This window comes from Astatotilapia calliptera, chromosome 13 (assembly GCF_900246225.1).
Source record: "Astatotilapia calliptera chromosome 13, fAstCal1.2, whole genome shotgun sequence".
Lineage (NCBI taxonomy): Eukaryota > Metazoa > Chordata > Actinopteri > Cichliformes > Cichlidae > Astatotilapia > Astatotilapia calliptera.
The window spans coordinates 26,375,315-26,398,317 of record NC_039314.1 but is presented as its reverse complement, the minus strand read 5'-3'; the positions used below and the strand labels follow the sequence as shown (position 1 = coordinate 26,398,317).

Genomic DNA, 23,003 nt, shown 5'->3' with positions numbered 1-23,003 from the left:
TTTTGCAAGCCTTGCATTTTTTAGGAACGTACATAAATATATTTTGCCAAATAAAATATTTATAAAAAATATCAGCGACAAAAACAGATATTAAATAAATGTAGAAGAAAAAATTATATATTTTAACTGAAACGACCATAAAATTGAAAAAAATAAATATTTGCGTAAATTCAAAGCAAATTTCCTTTTTGTATTTTTGCGTTCATGTGGAATGGCTGCTCCGGGACTCCGTAGAGAAGCTGGTGGTTTGTTGACATTTTTCTCCATCAGCTGAGTGGCCAGAAGTTAGCCGTCGAGTTTCCGAGCAGCTCAGAACAAATCAACACCTCAGCTTTATTTTTACCCGCTGACGCTGTCATTCAGCTGTCACAAACCACAAACGCTTCATTCATGTTTTACATAACCAGCGGTGCTACACAGAAAACCAAGGGTTACTGCGACCGTTAGCTACATATAGCTAGTGTTCGGCTGCAGCTAGCCTGGCTACGGAAAAGGCTAGCGACGTTAGCCGATGTGAAACGAAGACATGGAGGGGATACTTTACAAATGGACGAACTACATGACAGGTGAGTCTTTCTAAAAACTGATTTGAACTAGCCGTGTTAGTATTGAATAATGTCAGCCAATTTTATATATGTTACAAGTTTCTAAATTAGCAGGTTAGCTAACAAGCTAATATTAAATTAAAACTGTACATGTTACTGTGCGGCTGCTGTTTTTGGTTGTAAATTAATGTAATGTTGGATTTATTTTGTCAGAATTATGTTGCTAATCAGCGTCATGCCAATGCCAAGGTACTGCTGCAAAAACTTAGTTAAAGCATTAAAAGTCATGATATACCTTGTCGACATGGTGAAATGTAAGACATCACTAGATTGTAAATGCTGAGCTATCAAAGTATTCCAAGTAATTAGACGTGGAGAAACAGTAAATACAAGTTTCGGCATTTATTATGTTCACCGTTTTACCTACACATGGGTCTTTAGCGCTTAATTAAATTAAAGCATTGAAGAATTTAAAAGTCAGTTTGTCATGATCTTTAGAGACAGTTGGAAGCAGAGTTATTCAATCTCCACTGCATGCCAGGTTTACTGGCAAAAGTCATAATAATTCAGCAATTTACAATAGCCACATTACACAAATTACAAGTATGTTTTGAATATCTTCATTAAACTAAAGTTGTTGTTGGTGGTAGTGGTGGTGTATGTTTGCAAATCAAACAAAACAAGGTCATTTTGGTGAATGCTGCTGTCTTAAAATTATTCACCTTCTTCTTGGAAAGTGCATTTAGTTCTTTGCGGTGCACCAACGTGCTTTTAAGGCATCTCAGCCATTCCTCAGATCCAAAGGCCTCAAGTTAGATTATATGAAACTCAGCTTTGGTAGATTTCATATTTGCTGGAGCCAGTAGTTTTCCCTGTTGTCATGGTTGCACAAACTGGGCTGTGCAGGCTTGACAGAAAGGTAGATGCATACAAATACCAATAAAAAGCATTATATTTGTCAAATCAAATGACAAAGTAGGTAGGTGAGCTAATTGCTGTGTATAGCTGTTATGGTCAGTGGTGTAAGTGAATCGATGACTAAAGTGCTTGTGTATGGAATCTTGTTTAGTGCAAGAAACCAAAATCCAAAGGATGTTTCTCAGGGAAGAGAACTACACATCAACTAAGCTCTAAGAGCTTTAATAGCGGACCTGCACAGAAGGCCGAGATGTTGCCGGTGTTGCTCAATGGAAATAAACACACACATAGACTGAAAAGAAGGTGGGGTCGAGTGGGTCTTCACAGAGTAAATAAAATTAAATACATTTGTGTGTCTAAACCTAAGAAGGAAATATTAGTGGATATATCACACCAAGGATGCCAGAAATGGAGCTCCCAGTTTAGAGCAAAGGAACTATAAATGTAGTAAATGTTTATCACTGTAAACTCTAAAATGTAATAGAGTAGAGTTTAAAGTAGCAAATGAGCTACTTAAATACAGGACTTGAGTGAATGTATTTATAGCCATCCATCCATCCATCCATCCATCCATCCATCCATCCATCCATCTTCATCCGCTTTATCCGGAGCCGGGTCGCGGGGGCAGCAGCCTAAGCAAAGAGACCCAGACCTCCCTCTCCCCAGCCACCTCCTCCAGCTCATCCGGGGGAACACCAAGGCGTTCCCAGGCCAGCCGAGAGATATAATCTCTCCAGCGTGTCCTGGGTCTGCCCCGGGGCCTCCTCCCGGTGGGACATGCCTGGAACACCTCACCCAGGAGGCGCCCAGGGGGCATCCTTGTCAGATGCCCGAACCACCTCAGCTGGCTCCTTTCGATGTGGAGCAGCAGCTGCTCTACTCTGAGCCCCTCCCGGATGGCCGAACTTCTCACCCTATCTCTAAGGGAGAGGCCAGCCACCCTTCGGAGGAAGCTCATTTCCGCCGCTTGTATCCGCGATCTCGTTCTTTCGGTCACTACCCACAGCTCGTGGCCATAGGTGAGGGTAGGGACGTAGATCGACCGGTAAATTGAGAGCTTCGCTTTTACACTCAGCTCCCTCTTCACCACGACGGACCGGTGCAGCGTCCGCATTACTGCAGCCGCAGACCCAATCCGTCTGTCGATCTCCGGCTCCCTTCTCCCATCACTCGCGAACAAGACCCCGAGATACTTGAACTCCTCCACTTGGGGCAGGAACTCATCCCCGACCCGGAGTGGGCACTCCACCCTTTTCCGGCTGAGAACCATGGCCTCAGATTTGGAGGTGCTGATCCTCATTCCCGCTGCTTCACACTCGGCTTCCAGTGCGAGCTGGAGGCCCTCACCCGATGAAGCCAACAGAACCACATCATCTGCAAAAATCAGAGATGAGATTCTGAGGCCACCGAAGCGAAAGCCCTCCGCCACTTGGCTGCGCCTAGAAATCCTGTCCATAAAAATTATGAACAGAACCGGAGACAAAGGGCAACCCTGGCGGAGCCCATCATCCACCAGGAACGAGTCTGACTTATTGCCGGCAATGCGAACCAAGCTCTTGCAATGGTTGTATAGGGATCGAATGGCCCGTAGCAATGGGCCAGACACCCCATACTCCCGCAACACCTCCCACAGGACACCCCGAGGGACACGGTCGAATGCCTTCTCCAAGTCCACAAAACACATGTAGACTGGTTGGGCAAACTCCCATGCACCCTCAAGTATCCTGGAGAGGATAAAGAGCTGGTCCAGTGTTCCGCGACCAGGACGAAAACCGCATTGTTCCTCCTGTATCCGAGGTTCGACTAGTGGACGAACTCTCCATTCCAGCACCCTGGCATAGACTTTCCCAGGGAGGCTGAGGAGTGTGATCCCCCTGTAGTTGGAACACACCCTCCGGTCCCCCTTCTTAAAGATGGGGACCACCACCCCGGTCTGCCAGTCCACAGGTACTGCCCCTGATCTCCACGCAACATTGCAGAGGCGTGTCAACCAGGACAGCCCTACAACGTCCAGAGCCTTCAGGAACTCGGGGCGGACCTCATCAACACCAGGGGCTCTGCCACCAAGGAGTTGTTTAACTGCCTCAGTGACCTCGCCCCCGGAAATTGGCGGGTCATTCCCCTCATCCCCAGACTCTGCTTCCTCCTCGGAAGACGTGTCAGTAGGATTAAGGAGGTCCTCGAAGTATTCCTTCCACCGCCTGACAATTTTCTCAGTCGACGTCAGTAGCGCTCCGCCAGCACTATACACAGTGCAGGTAGAGCACCGCTTTCCCCTCCTGAGACGCCTGACGGTTTGCCAGAATCTCTTCGAGGCAGTCCGAAAGTCTTTTTCCATGGCCTCTCCGAACTCCTCCCACACCCGAGTTTTTGCTTCAGCCACTGCCCGAGCCGCATTCCGCTTGGCCTGTCGATACCTGTCCGCTGCCCCCACAGTCCCACAGGCTAACCAAGCCCGATAGGACTCCTTCTTCAGCCTGGTGGCTCCCTTCACCTCTGGTGTCCACCATTTGGTTCGGGGATTACCACCGCGGCAGGCACCAACCACCTTGCGGCCGCAGCTCAATGCAGCAGCTTCGGCAATGGAGACGCTGAACATGGTCCATTCGGACTCAATGTCCCCAGTCTCCCTCGGAATGCTGTTGAAGCTCTGCCGGAGGTGTGCGTTGAAGATCTCGCGGACTGTGGCCTCTGCTAGACGTTCCCAGCACACCCTCACTACGCGTTTAGGTGCACCAGGTCTGTCCAGCGTCCTCCTCCGCCACCTGATCCAACTCACCACCAGGTGGTGATCAGTTGACAGCTCAGCCCCTCTCTTTACCCGAGTGTCCAGAACATATGGTCGCAGGTCTGCTGATACGATTACAAAATCGATCATCGACCTACGGCCTAGAGCGTCCTGGTGCCACGTGCACTTATGGACACTCTTATGTTCGAACAGGGTGTTCGTTATGGCCAAACTGTGATTAGCACAGAAGTCCAATAACAAAGCACCGCTCGGGTTCAGATCAGGGAGGCCGTTCCTCCCAATCACGCCCCTCCAGGTCTCGCTGTCGTTACCCACGTGAGCATTGAAGTCTCCCAGCAGGACAACGGAGTCTCCAGGTGGAGCACCCTCCAGCACCCCCCCCAGGGACTCTAAGAAGGCTGGGTACTCTGAACTGCCACTCGGCGCATAAGCGCAGATGACAGTCAGGACCCGTTCCCCGACCCTAAGGCGCAGGGAACAAACCCTCTCGTCCACCGGGAAAAACCCCAACGTACCGGCAGCAAGCCGAGGGGATATTAGAATACCCACCCCAGCCCGCCGCCTCTCACCAGGGGCAACTCCAGACTGAGACAGAGTCCAGCCCCTCTCCAGGAGACTGGTTCCAGAGCCCAAGCCATGTGTGGAGGTGAGCCCGACTATATCTAGCCGGTACCTCTCAACCTCACGCACTAACTCAGGCTCCTTCCCCACCAGAGAGGTGACATTCCATGTCCCTATTGCCAGTCTTGGCAGCCGGGGGTCAGTCCGCCAGGGCCTCCGCTCCTGGCCGCCACCCGGCACACAATGCACCCGACCCCTATGGCACCTCCTGCGGGTGGTGGGCCTGCGGGAGGATGGGCCCATGTCTCCTCTTCGGGCTGTGCCCGGCCGGGCCCCATGGACTAAGGCCCGGCCACCAGACGCTCGCCCTCGGGCACCCTCCCCGGGCCTGGCTCCAGGGCGGAGCCAGGTATTTATAGCATTAACTTAAATGTTGCTCAGAGGAGAACTGACAGCCACACACAACCACTGAGGGACGTATCTTCTGATGTAAACCAGCTGCATGGTAACAGGACCTGAAGTGGTGTTTGACCTTAATGATGCCAGCATAACATGTCTATTAATAATAGTGGCGGAGGACAAACTATACACTGCTTGTGACCTCAAACACTCCCACTGTCATCTGCTTTTTGTCAGTTGGAAACTGAATGTCATCAGAACAATCTCCTCTGAAGGGACATTTCTAAAGAGACTTAAATTTCCCTTTTCACTTCATTGTATGATCCCTTGCCAAAAACGGTTATAGTCAGAGTTAGAGTTCAGACACTTGAAGCAGGAAATGGTCAAGATTTTTGGCTTCAAAATGCACTGATTCAACCTCTAAGTATGGGCCCCTGTCTTTGTCATATTTAATGGTAAACTGAATATCTGTGGATGTTAAACAATTGGGTTAAGGCGATAAGATAGAGTATATTCAGCAACGTCCTCTGCCTTGTAGAGTTGGAAAATTCAGAAAGTGGCTTTCATGAGTTTGATCACTATCTTCTCTTGTTGTTGACCAGTCAAATCAAGAAAACCTACTGGGCAATAATAAATAGGGATGTACCACTTACTAAATTACAATGTTTAAAATAGGAATGTGGCTGATAGCAGATGCAAATATCAAGGTCAGTCTTTTTATGATCTTTTTTTTTTTTTTCATTTTTTGAGCCATCATAACTTCATGTTTACAACAGATGATTATTGGCCATTATATCCTTATCAGCACTGATAACAGCCAAAAACTGAAAGTTTAAAAAGGAAGGAAGGAAGTGACGGGAGAAATATTGATGTTGATGGTGCATAGTTTGCCCACTAGTGGGAAAATGTCTAAAAAGGGGAAAAATATCAGCATATATAGCAGATTTTTAGATCACCAGATATCAATATTGGCCTTGAAAATTCTGACTGTCCAGGCTGTACATGAAATTTCCAGGTTTGCGAAAGACACATTTTACTTGTTTAAAACTGCAACTAAATTAATTTTACTCTGTGTCACAATCTAGTGCCAGAATCTTTAAAAAAAATTTGTTTAGGTTTTTGTTTTGTTTTTTGTTATGCATGTTTTTGTTCCATAACCAACCTTTTTTTGCTACATCATGTTTTTTAATTAAAATAAAAAAAAAACAAAAAACAAATGTTAAACTGTAAAATTGAAACTAAATATCATTTTAAAATAAACGAAACTCGGGTGCAATTTTGAGAATATATAAAACCTAAAAAATCATGGAATTATAAAGTCAGTGTTGTCATTGATTTTTTTTTGTATTAAACATGTAAGTTTTTTTATCTTCAGGATGGCAGCCTCGCTGGTTCGTCTTAGAGAACGGAGTCATCTCTTATTACGACAGCGAGGACGATGTTGGCAAAGGAAGCAAAGGATCCATCAAGATGTCCGTATGTGACATTAAAGGTTAGCTCCTCTATATCTCACCCATTCTCTCTCATGGTGTCACAAAAGCAAACATATCCATCACACTAACGCTCCTCATATTTTATGTCTCAGTTCATCCGACAGATACGACCCGTCTAGAGTTGATAATCCCTGGTGAACAGCATTTCTACGTACGAGCTGTGAACGCTGCAGAGAGGCAGAGGTGGCTCGTGGCTTTGGGGTCATCCAAAGCTGGGACACTGGACAGTAACAAACACAAAGGTAAGTCTGCAATGTCTGCTCTTTTTTTCTCAGGATTGATCCGTGGGAAAATTACCTAACAAAAACTGGAAACCATTTCAGTCAGCAACAATTTAGAATAAATTACAAAGTAAAAGAACAAGCAGCCCAGTCTGCTAGTTCAATGTTATTCTGTGCGTACTTCACCACATGTCAGCCACGGGACAGCTGATGTGGCATAGAGAGACTTAAGAGGAAATGGTTAGCAGTTCAGAGATATTTAACAGCTGCTACACCAGCAGTTTTATCTGCGTGTTTACAAAGACTGCAAGCTGAGGTCAGGTGAGCTGACACCATTGAAAGACTCAGACCACCGTAATTCTTTGGCTTATCTCTCGCGCTCGGTCATTGTGTTTGGTCAGAGAGACAATATATAAAGTGAGAGTTTTATTACACTTTTTGTTACATTTACAGTAACAGCACCTTATAAACAGCTTGATTAAATATTTCACTTCTGCTATCTATTGGCAGCTCTGTATATGATTTGTTTGCTAAATGAGGAGGTTTATAAAAAGGAGAAACAGCAACTGCAGATGACAGCAGTATGCAGCATGTTAATGAGATTGTTTTATATAACCTGGTCCTGGTGTTATTTTTTTATCTTACAAACTAGATTAGTAATGTTTGTATTGCATGTATTGTCTTGTTTTATATTTAGTTTTATTTTATTTTTTAAAGTTAGGAAAGCAATATTTAGGTCAAGCCTGATGTTGCCTTAAACCAGGATGGACAATTATTTTCCCCAAGAAACTGGTTTTGTTGTGAAGGGCTACACCAATGAGTTAAATTTAGTTGTGCTCAATATTAATTTTATCTCTTTATAAACTGCTGCTGGTAGCAGTAGCAGTGGCTTTTACAATTAGGCAATAAAAACATGATATAGACATAATAAAAACTCCAGCCTTTCATAACTGTTTAATCAACATTCCCAAAACAAACCGAACAAATTGTATTGTTTTTGAAAAAATTTAAAGACCTTTAACTTTATACAAAATGCTTTACTATTTTACTCAGTCAGGATCAAAGTATGAGGTGGAAAAATGAAGGACAGTTGCATCAACAGCAAATCAAAGAGCTGTCTTTTTGCATCTGAGAGCTCTGGAATGTCCTCACATTTCTTCTCATAAAATCTCATAAATTTCTGCCCTCAGGCCCCAGACGCTTTTTAACGCTTTGCCCAGGTTGAGCTATTTGACAGCTGTGTGGTAAAGGCCACATGAGGCCAGGGCCATACAATGCTCAGGTCTACCTTAAACACTGTAAGGAATGATTCCCAGGTTCCTTGGTGCATCCTCAGCTATGACTTATCATTTTAGCCATTTAGCTGTCCACCTGTGGTCATTAATTACAGACTTAACCATTCATTATTGTATGTGAACATGATTCTCCTGTTGATATTACTTTATTTCATTCTGGAATTGCAAAATAAGCTGCTCAGTGTCTTTCATCCTGTGAGAGACTACTGTTGTGTTTTTTGATTTTATTTTGACACAATATGCATTACGGAGTGTGGATAGTGATATTGACTATTGGTTAGGGCTGCCACGATTTGTCGACTTGTCACGATTACGTCGACTATCAAAATCGTCGACGACTGATTTAATAGTCGACGTGTCGTTTGAAGCTTTGTAAGATCGCAAAAGACACAGGAATAATAGCAGGATTTAAGAGTGTAATAACGGACTGAAACAGAAGATGGCAGCACAGCATGTACAAGGATGCCAGCTGCCGTTAAACCCCGAAGAAGAAGAAGCAGCTGTGTCCCAGAATTCATAGCGCGGCCCAGCTTAGTTTCCAACAATGGCGGTAGCTAGTTAGTTTTAATATTACTCTTATTATTCTTTCTGGGTCACAAAATAAACGTTTAACATATTTTCAGGCGAGAATGTAGCTGTGTAAACCTCAAATATCGGCTCAGTTTATCAGGACACCACATATTTTCAAAAGCGCTCCGACGTTTTCGGAGACGTCTGTTACCCACTAGCTCGATAGCTAGCCGGGGGCTAGGTCACTAGCGCCGTGAGAACACCGGACTCCCGGCAAATTGTTTTCAAACCCACCGCCATCTTTCGCGACTCAGGTTAAATATATATGAGTCACTTAGATAAATTAAAAATGTTGTTGTTTGGCTTTTTTTTTTTTTTTTTTTTTTTTTTTTGTATTTTATTTGTTCCTGAGTAAATCGGTTTGGCTGAGATTAAAGTTATAGTTTTTACACAGCTGAATAAATGTCAAGCAGACAGCTGATTATCAGAAGTGTGAGATGCTGGAGAATATACTCCGGTGTCCTGTTATATTTTAGATAGCAAGGAGTTTATTAAACTTTACCGAAACAATCTGCAAATTTCATTAAAATTGAATAAACTATCATCTTGTCTTTATTTTTAGTTAGCACCTTAAAAGCTTAAAGCTGTAAGCTAATGATATATAAGAGCAGATGCTGCTGGTGCAATAAGCTGTAGTTTTACGTCCAGTGGATGATGATCTGATTAGTCGACTAATCGCATAAATAATCGGTGACTAGTCGACTATCAAAATAATTGTTTGTGGCAGCCCTACTATTGGTCATCTCAAAATCGAATAAGACATGGAGAAGGGTCGTCCAACTCTGCAACCCTTCCATGTACATTATCATGGAAATCTAGTTGTTTAAATATTTTAATATAAAACAGAAGTGAACAGTGGCATCATTTAGTTGATTCAGGTACACATTTATTAGTTTCCTGAACCCAACACTTCTGTCTGTCAGGTCCAGACTGTCTGAAGACAAAAATGTCTGAACTCCGCCTGTACTGTGACCTCCTCGTCCAGCAGGTCCAAACAATCCAATCACAGTACAGCGCTGACTCAGAGACCGCGCCGACTTCTGAGGTAAGAAACGGGGGTTCTTTTTACCTCAAACTTATCTTTACAATATTTCAAAGTTAGACTCAAATTATAAGAGTTTCTTTTTTCAGTACTTAAATGATATTATTTTGCTTTATTGTGTATATGTGAAAGAAATTATTTAAAAAGGAGGCATTTTACCATTTAAAAAAAAAAAAAAAAAGGGACCTTTAGTGCACACAAAAGACCCATCAGGCAGAAAGATGTCTAAAATTAAATCAAAATTATTTCTCAGTTTGAAGCTTGAAGGTATGTGAGTAAAAAAAAAAAAAAAGATGATTGGTTATTCGTCTGTGTGTCTTCAGGCCTCGCTCCTCAGTGCCACATGTGCCACTTTCATCAGGACTCTGGAGGAGTGTATGACCTTGGCCAATCACAGTTTGACTCCTGACCTCCGACCTCCTGAAAGGGTAATTTCACCTTCTCTAGCTAATCAAAAGCCTGTAATTTAGGTTTAGATTAATAAAAAAAAAGGTCAATAATATCTATTTTCTCTAACTCAAAAGTTGTTTAATTATTCAGTTACAGTAGATAAAAGATGTTTAATACAACATGAGTAATAATATTCAAGAAGAAACATCCTCCGTAAAATAAAATACAATTTTGTATCTTTGTTGACACGACCGATTTTTTTTCATTTATATTCCTATGGTTTGTTCGAGTTTCACAATGTGCCCGTGATGTTCAGCAGTACAGAGTGCTCTGGTGCACAAAACCAGAGTCATTAGGCGTTCTGTAATTGGATAGAAATATTGTGTAGTTGTAGACTTGGCAAATAACAGTGTGGCATAATTGTTTTATTGTAGATTTTATTTTGTACTCATACACTCAGGGTAAAACATTGAAGCAGACGTGACAGGAGAGGTTAAGAAAACACTTGACCTCAAGCAAAATGTTATCTTCACTGATTAGTTTACTATATTTTTACAGTAAGAAAGAAATCGAACAGAATTCAATAAAAATGTTACTTTGATCTTTTACTTGTTTCATTTATAAACAGACCAATATTTTTTTTTATAAGGTGATGACTCTGTTTTGTATTTTGAAAGGTGCACCAGTCACTCAGGTTACCCTCACACAATGCACAAAAATGATCAAACTGTTCAGTCAATTTCCATTTTTAGTCTCAGACACTTTTCATTTCCTTTTACTTATTTTGTATTCTTTTCACTGTACTTTGAACATTGTAATACCAATACCTACAGGCATAATAAAAAAAAATCTTAATCTGCAACAGAATAATTCCAATAATGCTCAAGACGCAGGTCTTTATTTAGACGTGCCAGATGGAAATAAAAAGTTAACAAAATGGCTTAAAGTCTAAATGTTTTCTCATTTTACAGCTCATCGAGGGATCAGAGATATTTAGAACAAAAACAAAAGTGAAGGTCTTGAAATTGTTATCAGGTTTTAATTGAACTTAAAAAAAATCTAAATGACCAAATGTGTCACTTTCTGTACAGATGAAGCGGTCAATCAGTCACCCTGGAACATACAGCTTTGACAGGTGAGTGAAACACGTACACAAACCATCATGAATTTAAAGTTGTAACAAAAAAGAGGTGACTTAAATTCATTCAAAGTCACATTTAAAGTTTCTTGTAGACTATACTCAAGTTTGTTTATGAAGCATATTTATTACAAACATGTTGTTCAAAGATCTTTACGTGGGAAAAAAAACCCTTGGATGCACCAGGGGCGATTCTAGCTTCAAACTTTTATGCAGGCTCAGCCTCCAATCATAATATCATGCACACAATGCCTTGCAGTTACAGCATTGTGTTACAACTTGCCTTTAAAAGCAATTCAATTCAATGTGTTTTCACAGATTTAAAAGTAATAAGCTGGTTTTAGGGTGGATCGTTTAGTCTGAGGCAAAGACTCGATCAGAGTTATCAAACTAGAATTTTTAGGAGGAAGTTAAAGAACAATAAAGTAGATACAAACATGCACAGCATTGTTTCAGTATTACTACTTAAAGTAAAATTATTCAGTACAGACACTGAAAAATCATCCTGGACAGGAAGCAGACTTTTACGTGAAAGTTTTTGAATTTGTACAAGCTTTCAATCTGACCCTGTTCTCCAAATAAGAAAGGAATTACTGGAATGCTGATTTTGGCCTCCAGGAGGCAGAAATGTAGTATTTTAAATATGTCAATCTGAACTGGCACAACTCAGTGTAGACTTTACTACAGCAGGTACTGAAGAGTACTGGAGGATGGACACGTCACACACTAATTATTATTGTCACATATTGGCATTTTATAGTCCGTGTGCAGTGCTTTGCACACACGTCACCTTCTGACAGCAGAGTCACCATCTACCTGAGAGCTAATTCAACAAAGTGACTTGTTTTGTGTGTAGCATGATTGCCTTTTTAAAAAAAAAAAAAAATCATGTTTTGTTGATGGATTCTGTAAAAAGTCTCGTTCCAATGGTTGGACTGAGATGCATGGCAGGACACTTTTTAAAGTAATGGTGTTACATACATCTGTTACTGGGAGATGTTAAAATTATAAAGTAAGTGCTTTTTCAATTGCTGATGACTGCTGCATCACATAAGAATGAAATAGATGTTAGGATATTTATCGGACTCAACTTCATTTGTTCACTTTAGTGATTTAAAATCTGCTGACATTAATGCCTAGCATAGACAGCAGGTATTATTAAAGCAAATAAAACCTGTTAAACCCTCAAGTGACTGCTATTTTAGCCACTGAAATGACTGAGTGGGTTCATTTATGACTCCATTAGATTTTGTACAGGAAACCTTTTTCCTTTTTCCTTACAGCTTTATGTGTTAATGATGCCTATACTATTTACTTTTCCCATGACAATATTCAGTTATTGTTTATCAGTAATATGTTTTGGGCACAAAAGCGTCAACCTCACAAAATGTCAGTTTAGTTGTTTTCATCGTGAGTTTGGGTCTCAGGTGTCTGCTAGTTCTCGTGAGCACCACTTCACTGCGAAACATCACTTTGCACATAGAAAATTACACCAAAAATTTGTCCACAGTGTTAAAACAAAAAATAAATGACCCACCTAACTACCCATTAACCCTGTCACACCTGTGAAAAGTTGTAACACCTCACTTGGTTACTTCAAGGTTAAGTGTTCATATGTCACTCCGCTTTACAACAGTTTCTACTCCTTCTGTACTTGTGTCTTGGATCTTTTGGGGGGAAGCTGTTCACACACCATGCAAAAAATAAACTGAATATTTTAATTTTTGTTGTTGTTGACCTTTACAAATCAAATGTAACGGCTCTTCACCAGTTTCTCACTGGCTGCTTTTCTTCAACAAACCCTGAATATAGTAATGATATTATTTATTGATAATAATAATAATAATAAGAAAAAACACAATAATAATTAATAATAACTGAACTAACTCTGATCAGCTGATAACTAACTCAGTTATCAGTTTAATAAACTTGCTTTCTGTAAAGGAGCAGTTGACAGTCTAGATAGTTCATTTATTTTTACAGATTTTGTTATTGTTTCAACAACTGATAATTAAGCTGGAATCAGTTGGAAGCTTCGTATAAATATGTAAGAGTTCTTCTCACATGTTCAGGACTTCTTTAGCATTAGAAATGTTTATTTATATAATTTAGCACGATTCTGATTGCAGTTTGATCTCTAACTGGACAGGACTGTCGAGTCCGATGTCACTTTTGCTTGTTATATCAAATGTGATTGGTAATTGCTGAAATAAGGCAGTCTTAGTATTATGGAAAAGCACCTAATAAGCTGCCTTTCCATAATTCTAATGACCATGGCACCTAGTGTCTGCCTTATTTCCAATCTAGACATAAACATTTGCCACACAAAGGCTCATTTGACTGCAGTGCAGATGCGTGACAGGCTGTGCTGCATCAGCAGTGTAGTTCTATAATTTCAAAACATAATGATTTGGGGAAAAAAGAAGTTTCTGTATAAATGTCCATTTCTTAGATTTGGAAATAAAGCAGACACTAGATGCCATGACTGAAATTAAACAATACTGAAGCAAATGCTGTATGCGGTGGCTAACCGCCTAACCATGTTTCTGTCAAGGTTGGCGGGGACCACAGTATTGGGAAGTCAGACAAACACACAATAGTTGAAAATATTTCAAGTTTGGAGAAGAATTTGTTTGACACTGTGTTGCTAAATCCTATCAGCTGAGATTCTCCGTTGTTGTTGTTTGAGGGCAGCTAAAGCTTGCATTGTTGCTTGTCAGGGTCAGGGTCCTGTGGGCAGCAGTCTGAGCAGAGATGTCCAAACATCTCTTCCTTTTACTTCTTGGTAGTTTTGTTCTCCTTCTGGCTAATAGGGGTAAATATTTGTGGATGACTTTTTTTTTTACTGTTCACAAAACCTCCCCATTAAATTACAGCTGTAAGACACACTTGTTAAATAACACTACTGCGGTGAGAAAGTTTTCAGTTTCTCTCAATCTTTTTCATTACTCCTCCTCCTCAGGTCAGGTGTACTGAAGGAGTACGTGAGTGGAGGTCAAAGGTCAACTCAGCGGAGAAACCGTACCAACTCTGACAGCTCGGTTTATGATACTGAACGTAAGACATAACATCTTTTTATAGTCTGCATAAGTGACACTTCAGAACTAAATAAAGAGAAAATAGTAGAGAGACTTAAACACATTAAGTTTTTAAGTGATATTATATGAGCTAATTAGTATAAGTAGGTATAGTTACATTCAATATGAATTCTTACAACTGAGCTGAAAACATGTTTTGTATTCAGTACTGAGAGTTAAAGCCTGTATGACCCTTGGTTGAGTTTACCAATGGCTGTTTCAGTGAGTGGTTTAACTACGTTCTTTGTAGCTTTCTGCACTTTCCGCTGTGTAACTCGATTTTGAGAATCCTGAATGAAAGCGACCCACCTGTTAATATATTTGTTTTGTTTTCCAGGTTTGCTGCCTGCTCTCAACGGTGACTCGTCCTCCATTCCCGAGGAGAGGGCAGGCAGTGTGAGCCCAAAGACCACGCCCACTGACACAGACACTGACCTTTCCATCTGAAGACCCCAAGATGCCCATCCAAACCCTGATAAACTCTAGAAGATGTCACAAACGCCACCAGATCATTATTTGCTGAGATACTGACACCATTACACCAAGGATGAACATTTTCGTTGTAGGAACGTCCTTCACAAGCTGTTTCTCAGCTAATTGCCAAACAAAAGCACTTTGGATTCATTAGCTTTCATTTCATGAAGTCTTTCAGTTGCACAGTATACACTAGACTGACGGAAATTCAGTCCCAAGCTGAAGTTCGAGAAATTGAGAGTATGAATTATATGAAGCTTTAACCTGATGAGGTGAGAGGACTCCACACTGTTAACCTTTCAGATTTAACCATGGATACTTTTGTAGTCATGTAGTTGTACTTGAAGTCCACATCCTGGATTCAAGGAAAATTGTAAGTATCCCCAGTCGATCCAGCGAATTTCCTCAGCTGGAACCAGATGATTGTATCAGGCAGCTCCATGACGCAGTGTGGACACGATGAACTATGAATTCCTGGTTTCTGGAACAATTAGATGCCAGGGCTGCTTTAATCAGAATGTACTGAAGGTTTGTTGTGTTCTGAGGTTTGTTTGTGCATCCAAAAACTGACCGCAGAGCCAAAAGTTTTGTTCAGTGGCACTTAGACAGGATGTTGAAATCCAGCAACTGTGACGCAAAAGCATCTATTTTTCTGGCTTTTCCTAAAGAGCCCCAAATTACTTCTTTCCTCCCGTCTTCTGTGTTCTTCTTCCAGGCCTCCAGCTGAGCTCATTGCTGAAAGCAAAGGCAAAAAAAAAAAAACGTTCTCCATCACTCTCCGTCCCTGCTTTAACGAGTCTGCTTGTGTCTTCAGATGTTTGCCAAAACATAATCACCTGCATTAAAGCTGCCACCTTTCTTTTTCCAGGCGGTCATGCTCAGCCTGGACCGTGTTACGCTCTTTGCAGCTTGTCCTCGTTTTGAGCCGAGTTTCACCTAAACTCTTAAGACAAGTGAACAGAAATACTAAATTTCAGATAATCTAGCTGGGAATGTGAGCAAATCTTTGAATTTCTTAATTATTTCCTTGAAGATGTGACCCTGACACCACTCATTTTAGGGTGAATATGAAAACTGAGCTTTTTAGCAATCGGTCACTGACATGACTGAAGCATTAATGCTAGCTCAGATCATATTATATTTGTGTGTGTGGTCACTGTGTCAGATTAGGAGATGTTTTAGAAGATGGATTCAGTTTTGGGATTTAATTGAGGCGGAAGTGCCTTCAAGCTGCATTCCTTTTGATTGCCAGCAGGGGGCGACTCTTTGTGCTGCCTAGTCTTTGTGGAACTGTGAAGGTCGTTTTGTAATTTACTAAAGTCAGAAAGGAGAATCATCCAGGTGCACTCGTAGACTTATGACTTTTCAGTTATTTGTCCTCTGTTTCTTGGTCACATTCATCACTTGTTCATCAAAATTCTCTTCAAAACAACCGAATGGTGGCGGATAAAAACTTTGCCTTTTGAGAATGAGAGTCACCACAGATGCCACATCCCAGTCAGTCACACTTGTTATCCAGCCTTTTCAAATGAGAGAACCAAAGTGTTGTGTATAAACTGACATATAGTCTGTTTTACAGTCCTGCGTTTCCAACACTGGCAACATCGTTTCTCTTTTGTTTTTGTCATTTTCAGCTTCACGGAAAACTGGAGAAGGTTCCGGAAACTGAAGCGTAAAAATCAAAAACCTTATCTGAACCTTACTGTGATCTGATCTCCTCTTTAAGGTCATTTTCAGCATGTCTTTTTCTTTCCTCCATTCTGACCACTCTCACTGTGTGACTTCACCATGGACCTCACATTAGTGCAAAGAACGAACATCAACTTTTACTTTAAACTGATCCAGAGTTTGTGGATGATCATCGTTGGTGATGAGAGCTGAATCTTTAGCTATGACCAAGCAGTTTCCAGTCAAAGACCAGAGTTTCCAAGTCCAAAGGCAGCACATCAGGTTGAGGAAACTTAGAAGAACGCTCTGCATTTTTTTCAACATTTATCTGGTTGTGCATCATGGATTCGTTCCCCAGCACAAGGCTGTGGATACAGAGTTCTGCTGTAACATCCTGAGGTGTCTGAGGGAGGAGATTCAGATGCAACGATCTGAACTGTGGGGATTTTCAGCCACAGACATTCAGGCTTCGCTCACCACCTGTCTAACTCCCCAGATTTGCCTCCCTGTGACTGTGTTCACTTCCTGAAAGTATAAAATCATGAGAAGTATAACTGTTCAGACACACGAGAGGCGATCAAGCGGCGTCGCAGAGGAGCGAGTGCAAGGAGACAGCAGCAGTCATCTAAAAACTGCAGCCACACTGGTGATCAAACGTTTACAGTGTTTGATTTTCACATGTTGATTCCCAAAACCTTATCAAACTTTAAAAATATGTAAAGCTTAACGTTTCAGACGATGATGTATTGTTTGCAAAGTGTTGTCTTTGTAAATTTCTTTCTGAGGAGCTGCAAGGAGGAAAAAACGTGTTTGTGCCATTTGAAAAACTGCCTTCAGATAGTATCCACAGCAGGATAAACAGTGTTCACCACCAGAAAATAAAAAAAAACACAAGATATATAATTTTCTGTGGCTCAGACACTCTAAAGGTCAAAGTGACACATTGAGTGGAAGAAGACATTTAGATTTGTGTGCGTGTGTGAGAGACGAGGAAGGCTGTCCCAAATCTTCACACATCACCTTTGAAGTCTGCACAGTGTCGTGTCACGCCACGCCACGCTTGCGTTGTTGTTCAAACACAGAAAAAGTAGTCATGTGAAAACAAAGCAAACACAGTGATGCTCACCAACGTTCCCGGCAGAATACTGAACTGAAAAAACCCCCCAAATATTTGATGCCGTAGTGCGTTTGTGTTTACCTTAACGTCACTCGTGCCAATTTAGATGGACCACGTCTGTTGTATCCTAAGCTTTGTGAATTTTGTGGGTGTTTTGAAACAGACAGTTTTCCTAGTAACTTTACAGTACTTTCCCTTAACATCCATTTTTCTTTCATGTGGTGACTTTTGCACTCCAGTCTTTTTTTAAAAAAATATTTGAGAACTAAATAAGTGGATTATAGTGACAATGGTACTGCGTGTTGGAAACAGTGATGGCTGTGAAACTTTGAAAGCTGCAGCCTTAAATATATGAAAACTTCTTGAAACTTTTCTTCTGTGTATTATTCTACTCGAATGTCTGTTCACTCTCTGTGATGAAGACCCAGAGGTGCATTTCCTGTGTATAATCAGAGCTGCACACAGTTTAAACTTTGGATGTTAGCTTCATGTCCTGTCACTGACCTGTGATGTTACTCTCATCTGCAGAGAGCTGGTAGATCTGTATTTGATCATTGTGTGGGCCCATATAAAATAAAGTCTACATTTTGCCAAATTTTCAGACTTGATAGCACGACAACAACGCTTAATGAGCTTTTGCTTCTCTGACTACTGACGTGGTCCACCGGCTGGTTCGGGACATATTTGGGCCTCATATATGATCCATTTTCTGTCCAATAACACAGATGATAGATTAAATCGATCAAAAACTGGACTTTTTTTTATTTTTTTATTATTGAATCACTTATTAATACAGTGAATTTTTAAAAAAGTTTTAGATTTACCTTTACCTATGGTCGTGAGCTTCAGTTAATGACCGACAGAATACAGTTGACACCGCTTCTCTGAATTGAAAGAGCCAGCTGACATAGTTCGGACTTCCAGGGGCAGATCCAGCACACTCAGGAGAGATTGTGGCTCTCGGCTGGTTTGGGAATTTCTCAAAGAGCAGGAGGTGGGAGCATCCATGCCCCTGTGCCCAGAGAAGCCGTAGACCATGCATAAACAATGAGCTGATGAATGCAGGGGAGAGAACTCATCAGAATATATTTGCTGAGCTATGTAAGGAGAATATTACAAACTCTAGATATATGAATTTTAAAATAAATATAAAGATGTTTTTCTTGCTGTTCTTTTGCATCCAGATATTGAGATCCCGCCCATATCTTAATGAGTCATCTTTGCAAGTACGGGGAGGCTGACTGTGTTACGTGTAAGCCGCCCTTTCCACATTTCCATGCTAAGCAAACTGTTTAGCTGTAGATTCATGTGTTCAGGATTCTTTGGAACCCCCCCCCCCCCCCCCCCCAAAATAAATAAATAAATAAATATCCTGCCCTTAAACACCTCAGTCAACAAGCTCTGATGTGAGAGAGAGAGAAGCTTAAATATTACACTCCTGAGTTACTCCCAAATCTCTTTTTTTCTTCTTGCGGATTATTTTGTATTTGTTGTGGCCAAACCAGCAGAGATTTTCATGCCTTAACTGTCTCTGAGTGACGTAAGTGGTTGTATCAGATCAGATTTTCATTGTCTGAATAAAGAAATGTTTGAAACTGAAGGTGTTTTTTTTTTTCCTTTCATATTTAAGGGTTTATATAGACCTTTAACACGCATGCATATACTACCTGCCCATAAATCAACAGCAGTTTAAGACTTTTAATAGGAGCTTTGTGTTTATTCAGCTGGTGGGAGGTTGTGGAGGGGCCTGGACGATGATCCTGTTGCGTGTTTACAAAAGGTGTGTGTATGCATATGTGCTTGTGTGTGTCGATCTGTGGTTGGAAGTCGGCTCTTTATTTTATTTATTTTCTGACAGCGATGAGCTCAGTGTGTCTCTTCCTCAAACAGCACATATCAAAACGCCCTCACCTGACACTCATTTGCACAAAGACACGCAGGTGTGTGAAGCAGAAGTATCCCGGACCTGAGGCAGAGAACGGGGAAGCATGGGTGAGTGCGCTTTGTGATAAATGAATAACTTGTTATCTTAAGAAGTAGCAAGTACAAACTTTACTATGCCACACATTACGCAGGGTTAACAGCTGAAATTGGTTAGGACTGTTTTTCTCACCAATTAATCTGCTCAGTCTGTACTGCTGCAAACTGAGTGAGGACATATTTTGTTCTTTGACAGAAAAAATCCTGAGCCTGAAATCATTCATTAGTTATCAAAACGACTTTAAATCAAAATGAACATGACCTCATATGTTCTCAAATAGCAAATGTGAATTCCTGTTAATCTCAAAGTACTTGAGCCCAGACTCAGTCACTTAAATGTGATTTGTAACATTTTGCTCAAACACTAGTAAATAAGTGTAATTTCTCTGGTTTGTTTTCCAACTGGGTTCAGTTTTAATACGGATTATTAATGGGTTGGTAGTATTTTTTTTTTATTGTCAGCTAAGAAAATGTAACCATTCAACTTCTTGCTAGTGTGTTGAAGTAGGACAGGTGTTTTCAAATGTTGTGTAATGAGAGGCCACAGGTGATTGTGCGTTTGTATATTCATGTAGAATCTAGAATTCAACAAACTGTAGCTTCAAAAAAACCCTAACACAAATAACCACCTGTCTTTCTTTTTTGTTATGCGTGTAGTTGTGCATCTTATTTCCTTCACGTTTTCTTCTCCATCTGATTTCTAGACGAGTCTGGAGGACGTCACTCAGATTCTGAACAAAACACTGAGGACAATCAAGCACATCGTCAAAAACAATCAAAGGTATTAACCTATGTTTTTAAATGATGTGAGAAATTGCCGCTTGAAAGAGATCTGTTGGTTTTTAAATTCTTAGACTGTATCCGGGTAGAGTTTGTGTGACTCACAGCTCAAAATATTCTGCATCTGTCAGACAAAGGTTTGTTTCAGTCCTCAATTCCCTTAAGTCAGTGTCCTCTGATTGGCTGCTCCTGTAAACAACAGGTTTGAAAATGAAGGGGTGGGGCTTAACCATAATAGGAATTTTCCTTCTGTATCTATGAAGCCTGAGTTCATTTCATCAGCGACTTTTCCATGCTCTTACAAACCATATTATCGTATGAGAGCTCAAGTTCAGTAACACAGGTAAGCAGAGTTTATCAATCCAGAAAAGGTGGGCCTTGTATTTTCTGTTGGGATTGACTCACTTTTAGGGCCAAATTCGGCTTCATTTTTAAGTCCTGGATGTTTCCAACTAGTCAAAATATGGTCGCTTCTGGATCCTAACAAACATGGCAGCAGTCAAAATGTTAATACTGAGGCTATAAGTCCAGTTTAACAGGTTTAATGTTTTTTCTTTTCTACAATATTTGTGTAAATCTGGGGAATTGCCAGCATTGTTTCAGTGTTGTAGGAGGAGGACCTGCATGCATGTCCTTATCTCCTGCTGATTCTACTCCAAAGTGAGCTGATACAACCAAATTTCCCCTTGTGGGACAATTAAAGGATTATTCTATTCTATTCTATTCTAACTCCAGAGTCTATCTCGCTGCCCTGACTGCTACAACCACAAGGCACACTTCAGGTCTCGGTGGGGGGGCAGGAGTGAGTCCAGCTCATCTGACGAAGACTTTGGATCAGAGGTTAAGTCCGACTCAGAAGCAGAGTCCAGTTCCAGCAGCAGTTGCTTTACTGGGAACGTCGTAGAAGAGACACCAGTGAGGCCTGTGTGTGAAGACACTGCTGAACCTGATTCTGGAGGGCAGGATGGTGACAGGCGAGCGGAGACATCTGAGACTCCAGAGGATAAGGGAAGGATGAAGGGGATGCTCAAAAGACCTCGGCTAACCAAGTCTGTCAGTCTCCTGCCCCACCCTCGCCAAGTCACCTCCACCCTTCACCTCCAGGTGCTGCCCCAAAAACACAAGAATGACACCACCTACACCATCTGCCGACCAGAGAGAGGGGGAACCTTAGGAAGAAGAGACAATATCCCTCCCTCTGTACCATTCCCATGCCCGCGGCAGCCACCACATCTTCAGCCTGACTATATTCCTCCTCTCGTACGTCAGGGTCAATATATACCTCCACCTCTGCACACGTTTCCTATGTTATATGCACCTCTTCAGGCTCCAAATGCATCCTGCACACATCTGCAAACACTTACTGCACAACCATGCCAGTGTTATTACTGTATGTACTTTCCTCACACACACTGGAGTCATTACAGCAGTACACAGCTGCCCTGGTAATACAGTGCCCTGCAGTGTTGTATACAGCCCTTAAGCATGTGAAAAAACCAATAAAGAAATGTGAATATAAGGCATTAAATTAATGTTTTGTCATTGTAAACAATAATGCAATAATCCTGTCTGGGAGAGTGGACCTCCCCTGCATACATCACATGCATGCAATCGTAAAGGACAGTTTTGTTTGAATCCTGCGTGGAAACCTCATCTAGTAGGAGGGGCTTATAAACAAGAGAGAGTCACATAAGGACTGCTCGATCATCAAATTTGTATTTTTTTTTATATTACAGTTTTAGTTAAATGCCATTTTGGGAAGTCTGTCCTTGAGTAAAGTATCCGTCAAAACGGCGACGAAATGAGTTACTTTTTATCAGTTGTAGGTGGGAGGCCTTTTCAAACACCAGGGTTCAGAAAGTACCAGCTTGTAATAAATTGTTCTGTCTTGAGGTGAAAGTGTTCGTGATGAAGCTGTAAATCTGAATTCTGATGACCTGCATGAAGAATTCTGCTACTTTCAGCTGCATTCACAAGATTTCACCAAAGCCAGTGCCTCTGTATCTGGCAGATTTTAATGCTGGACTCTCGCTCTGAAGCAACCCCTGAAGAATTCGTGTCATCTCCTGGAATGCTGTATAGATTTTTATTAAAGACATTTACACATCGAGCATTAATGATATGCCTGGATCCAGTAATATTTTCTCGCTGTGTCTCCTTCTGGTCTAAAGTTTCTAGATACACCACAACACATTCTTACGAAATTTCTTTCATCGGCATCAGTCAACATTTGTTTTATCCTTTATTCTGATTTTTATGTTGGGTTTATTATGGTATATCTCTCTCCCCCAACCTGTGTTGTACCTTGTCCAGTCGTGAGAGCAGTCCCTTCTTACAAATGTCAGAAGAAGACTATTGCTAATAGTTTTTGTCATTAATGCGGCTGTTGGGTATGAAAGATGCCTATAGACAACATTTGCAACCCATTTCAAGAGCACCCTATTTTCATCTCTTGCCTACCAATGCCTTCTTGTTTCTGCCCCTTACTGGATATACTGGGACTCGAACTTAAGACTCTGGCTCTAAAGGCATGTAGTCCTACCGCTATTCTATATCTATCTATATATACATTATTTGGGTTGGTGT

General features: G+C 41.3%; 2 protein-coding genes across 3 annotated transcripts; both read left to right on the top strand.

Moving 5' to 3' along the window:
* Positions 1–200: 200 nt before the first annotated feature.
* On the top strand, positions 201–18,997 carry plekha3 (pleckstrin homology domain containing, family A (phosphoinositide binding specific) member 3). 2 transcript variants are annotated; one of them, XR_003274273.1, is made up of 9 exons: positions 512–566; positions 6,548–6,664; positions 6,758–6,907; positions 9,675–9,796; positions 10,117–10,221; positions 11,275–11,318; positions 14,284–14,378; positions 14,736–15,144; positions 16,507–18,997. XR_003274273.1 is itself a non-coding variant. In XM_026190230.1 (8 exons), the coding sequence occupies exons 1-8, from the start codon at positions 527–529 to the stop codon at positions 14,843–14,845; spliced, it is 783 nt and encodes a 260-aa protein (XP_026046015.1). In that variant the 5' UTR covers positions 201–526; the 3' UTR covers positions 14,846–18,997. The 2 variants fall into 2 exon arrangements, 1 of the variants encoding a protein (XP_026046015.1); XM_026190230.1 differs by having other exon boundaries at positions 201–566; positions 14,736–18,997.
* Positions 18,998–19,507: 510 nt separating this feature from the next.
* Positions 19,508–21,945, top strand: LOC113035005 (uncharacterized). The gene is made up of 3 exons (XM_026190231.1): positions 19,508–19,649; positions 20,342–20,418; positions 21,153–21,945. Exons 1-3 carry the CDS (start codon positions 19,646–19,648, stop codon positions 21,864–21,866), a joined length of 795 nt encoding a protein of 264 aa, XP_026046016.1. The 5' UTR covers positions 19,508–19,645; the 3' UTR covers positions 21,867–21,945.
* Positions 21,946–23,003: the final 1,058 nt, after the last annotated feature.

Coding starts and splice junctions, on each gene's coding strand:
- LOC113035005 (XM_026190231.1), top strand. Junction 20,419..21,152: donor ATCGTCAAAAACAATCAAAG/GTATTAACCTAT, acceptor TTCTAACTCCAG/AGTCTATCTCGCTGCCCTGA.
- plekha3 (XM_026190230.1), top strand. CDS start 527: ATGGAGGGGATACTTTACAAATGGACGAACTACATGACAG. Junction 10,222..11,274: donor ACCTCCGACCTCCTGAAAGG/GTAATTTCACCT, acceptor CTTTCTGTACAG/ATGAAGCGGTCAATCAGTCA. Junction 11,319..14,283: donor GGAACATACAGCTTTGACAG/GTGAGTGAAACA, acceptor CCTCCTCCTCAG/GTCAGGTGTACTGAAGGAGT.